Source organism: Terrapene carolina, unplaced genomic scaffold (assembly GCF_002925995.2).
Source record: "Terrapene carolina triunguis isolate 2854851 unplaced genomic scaffold, T_m_triunguis-2.0 Scaffold89, whole genome shotgun sequence".
In the NCBI taxonomy this organism is placed as follows: Eukaryota; Metazoa; Chordata; order Testudines; family Emydidae; genus Terrapene; species Terrapene triunguis.
The window spans coordinates 17,308,549-17,312,943 of NW_020664440.1; the positions used below are offsets into that span (position 1 = coordinate 17,308,549).

Genomic DNA, 4,395 nt, shown 5'->3' on the forward strand with positions numbered 1-4,395 from the left:
GTCCACTTGGTAACAAATTGTGACAATGGCAAACTTCCACCCCAAATGCAATGAAACAATGCAGCCTGTGTCCCCTCTCCATGCACTGTACACATCCTGCACTGTCCTGCTGCAGGAATACACAGAGGGACGTGGGAAGAGAACAGTTACAACCGAACACACATTCTTAGAGCTGCCTTCCCTCCGCGTCTGTACAGAGAGCAACAACCGAAAGGAAAGAGAAAAATAAAGTCTGTGAGTCACCACTGGTTCACTGGGAACAGGGGACGTGGGAATAAAGACGCTCCTTGATAGAAGAGGGGGCGGTTATATGTGTGTGAAAACCACTGCATGATTGACTTCTTAGTAAACCAAGTAGGAATCCAATTGACTTTCACAATGGACCTAAATTTATACATGGGTACTGCATGAATGTAAACCCTTGTGAAAAAAAGCTTACTGTACTCAGCATGTTTCTCCCAACCTCCTAAATACTGTCTAGTATAAGTAAACCAGAATCACTCATCAGAGAAGGCTATGAGATGGATTTGATTATGGTTCTGGGAGTGCAGAATACACATACAAATTCTGACACCCACGTCAGTCCTGGGCAGAATTTTGGCTTCATTCAACTGCAAACCTCGGAGAGAGATCTGGGTTTGGCTGCTGACATCCTCTCCTCACCCACCACACATACCCAAAGTCTGATGGGGTTTCGGGTCCTGGGGTTTGGGACAGACCATTAAAGAAACAGAGCCTGAGCTACACCACTGAAGTCCGTGGAGCTTTGTAACTGATTTTGATGGGGTACAGTGTGCACGCTCACGCCCATAGAGACTAGTTACAACATTCAGATCTGGCTCTTGGTTCTGATTCCAACCACCACCATCCCAAAGTCCAGTGGTTCTCAAATCCAAGCTTCTGACTGAATCCCATCTCTAATTTGCATTTATGCCAAGGAGGCTTCTGTCAGATACACAGTGGTGTGAAAACCATATCACTTGAGATGTTTAAAACTGGACTAGACAAAGCACTGGAGAATAGACTGACAGGAACAATCCTGAGGGACAAACTAATAAATGTTTTCCACCTCTAACTTCCATGATCCTTAGATTCTCAACTCCTCCAGACTTCAGCCTAATGGATTGTTATCCCTTACCCAGCTAGTCATGAAGGTCCAAGGTTATTATTAATCCAAATTTGAGACCCAATCCTAAAGTCCTTACATTGACTTTAATGGAGTTTTGCCTGAGTAAGAACTTCAAGATTGGGACCATGGAGAGTCCAGCCCCAGCCAAGCATTCCAGTCCATGTAGTGCTTGATACCAGAAGGGACTCACCACACAGTCTTTCTGGGGTGTGCTGAGCCCTGTCCTGCAGAGCTCTAGGTTGCCTTGCAGTCTCTCACCTACTAAACAGCTAGGTTTCTCCCAGCAGGTGGTTTCTCCAATGTAAAATCTACTTCTTTGGTTCCACCGAAGTGCAGTATCACACGGATTACCTGACATTTCTCCCCCAACAGGTGGTTACTGTGCCCTCCACTTCAAAATCTGCTCCCCCTGAGCTGCACTTTATCAGGGTTAGGGGTTCTCCCCAGTGGGGGTTCCCCAACTCTGCACTCTGGTTCTCCATAGGGGCAAACCTGCTCCCTCCCTGCACAGCAGCACTGCAAGGGGACCTTCCAGTTTCTCTCGCTCCAGAAGGTTGTGTCCCCCAGTCCAAGAAAACTGAGCTGCAGCATCATCTGGGGCACCTTAGGAACTTTTCTCAGTGGTTCCCCTAATGCTGGAACTCTGCTCTCCTCTATTACCTGGGCCCCCTCTATTCCCACCGCCCTACCAGCCACAACATTAGAGGGGCATCTCCATCCCACCAGAGATCCCCCCCAACCCTGAAAGCTCCCCTGAGCTGCAGCATCACTGGGGGGAGGTTCCCCTCTCCGTTCGCAGGGGGGTTCCCTACTGATGAGCGGCAACATTACAGGGGGGCCTCCGTCCTACCGGAGGGATCCCCACTCCTGAGCCGAGAGGGGGCCCCGATCCCGAGCCGCAGCCCCCTACCTGGATGTTCCTCTTCTCGCAGGCGGGCCCGGTGCCCTGCACCACGCTGTCCAGCACGGTCACCAGCCCGGAGTCCGGCTCCACGAAGCAGGAGTTCCTGGCCTGCCTGATACTCCGCTCGATGTCGGCGAAGCGGAAGGCGCAGAGCGCCGAGTGCTGGCGGGCCCCCGGCGGGGCGGCTCTCTCGAAGACCCCGAAGAGCAGCTCCTGGGGCTGGGGCGCCGCCGGGGGTCCCAGCTGCAGGGCGGCGGTGGCCGGGAAGACGGAGACCAGGCGGGTGAAGCCGTCGGCGCCCCCGGCCCCGCACTGCAGCCCCACCTGGATGTAGGACTCGGTCAGCTTCTTGGTCTCGCCGGCGCTGGCGTTGGCGTTGCGGCCGGGCTCGGCCAGGCAGATGCGGGCCAGCAGGCTGTGCGAGTGGCTCTCCTTGTCGCCGGCGTTGGCCTCGCTGTTGAGGGCCAGGTAGGCGTAGGAGGCGCCGCCGGGGCCCCGCGGCGGGGGGGCCGGGTGCAGGAAGGCCCGGACGAAGCTGAGCTTGTGGCGGGCCTTGGCCCCCTGCTTGATCTTGAAGATGTTGTCGTCCGAGGGGTTGAGGTCGAAGGTGAAGAGCTTGGCCAGGTCGCCGCGGGCGTTGAGGGCGCGGATGGCGATCTCGGGCGTGTTCTCGAAGCGGTGGTCCTCCAGGCTCTGGTTGCGCGGGAAAAAGGGGCTGCCGAAGCCCGTGTAGGTCGCCCCCACCAGCAGCCGCGTGTCCGGCCTCCCCCCACCCGCCGGCCCCGCGGGCCGCAGCACCAGCCCCACGGTGGAGGCGTTGGGGTGGTTGGCCGCGATGTTGAGCATGCTGGGGAAGACGGTCACCGGGTCCCCGCCGCCGCCGCCGCCGGCACCGCCCGGCGGGAAGCTCACGGCCACGGCGGAGATGTTGGCCATGCTGCGCAGCTGGCAGAAGCCCTGGTAGATGGAGCCGCACACCACCACGATGCCCTGCTCCGGGTCCGGCTGCAGGATCTTGTTGTAGTTGTTGGTCTCCACCTTGAGGTGCTCGCAGGAGGCCTGGGGCAGCTGGGGCGCGTGGCACAGGGGGTTATCCAGCACCGGGCCCACCTGCTCCTCCACCTCCAGCGTCAGGTTGGGGCCGGAGAGCTGGTAGAGCCTGTTGACAGCCGCCAGGTAGATCTTGCTGCCCAGCCCATCCAGGGCGAAGTTGTTGGTCAAGGTGGGCGAGAGGAACTTGTGCTGCACCTCCAGGCCGGCGCTGGGGCGGCCGAGGAGGGCGAGCAGTAGCAGGAGGGGGGCCAGCACCTTAGCGCCTCTCTCCCGGGGAGCCATCCTGCCGCCTGGGCTGCTGCTCCGCAGAGTGCATGAGGCTCCACGGAAAAGGGGGCTTTGCAAAGCCAGAAGAGGAAAACCTGCTTCCTGCGAAGCCAACACGCCTCAGCACTGAGTGACGCCAGGAGGGAAGTCCTGAGCTTTCGTTGCAATCCGCAGCCCTTGCCTGGTTACTGGACCTTCCTCTCTCTCTCTCTTCTCGCCAGCCCGGAGATCGGATGGGGTTAAACTGCTCCCGATCTCGGCTCTGCAAAGGCTGCACCCTCCCCTCTCTCTCTGACAGCTCCGCGCTGCCTGTGAAGCGATCCGCTGCTCTCAGACTTCTCCTCTCTTTCGCTTCTCTCCTTTCTGCATTACTCATGGGTTGCTTTTTTTTAATTTAGGGTTTGTCATGTGAATGTGATTAAGTTAAAGATATTTTCCAAAAACTGGAAGGCAAGCCTTGCACCAGCCAACCACACAAAGAGGCAGCCCTTGTTCCTTGATAGCAGCTCCTCTTCTAACAAATAACTCTTGTGTTTGTGGTTTTTTCATGTTTCTAATCAGAATATGGGACTGGGACTGAAGGGGAGAGGCGAGATAAGAACTTTTCTCCTCCGGACAGAAAGCAAGACTGCAAACAAAAGTAAAAATAGCCCTAACCAAACAACATTAATTTCAGCCAACCCCTCCCATCCAGTGTCCCCCCCCCCCCCCGCAGTCAGAATAGGTTAACTCTCACTGCTCTTGAAGTATTGCACTCTCCATAAAGAGAGTTGTACAAGAAAGGATAACAAAGAAGAGGAGGTCAGACTGTCTAGGGTTTGGGGGTCAGGAATAAATTAAGTGGACAAATATTCCAAGTATGTAAGGGGGGGGGGAGAGAATCTCTCCCAATCCCACTGTATTTCAGTCACTGGCGCCATGCTCTGCTTGTTTTAGTTCCCTCTATTCCAATGGAGATGTGTTTGCATTGGGCTGCTCTTTTTTTTAATGTGCTCAAGAAAGGCTGACATCCCCAGAGACTGAAGTCTTCTGTTTATTCCCA

General features: G+C 55.8%; 1 protein-coding gene across 1 annotated transcript in view; it reads right to left on the reverse strand.

Annotated features, from left to right (window-relative positions):
• Nucleotides 1-3,971, reverse strand: part of PLXND1 (plexin D1) — a 130,202-nt gene extending 126,231 nt beyond the window's left edge. Inside the window, exon 1 of the mRNA XM_026650260.2 lies at nucleotides 2,040-3,971. Within this exon, the coding sequence (XP_026506045.1) occupies nucleotides 2,040-3,368 (1,329 nt within the window). The 5' untranslated portion in view covers nucleotides 3,369-3,971. The remainder of the gene's footprint in view (nucleotides 1-2,039) is intronic.
• Between the last annotated feature and the right edge of the window lie 424 nt (nucleotides 3,972-4,395).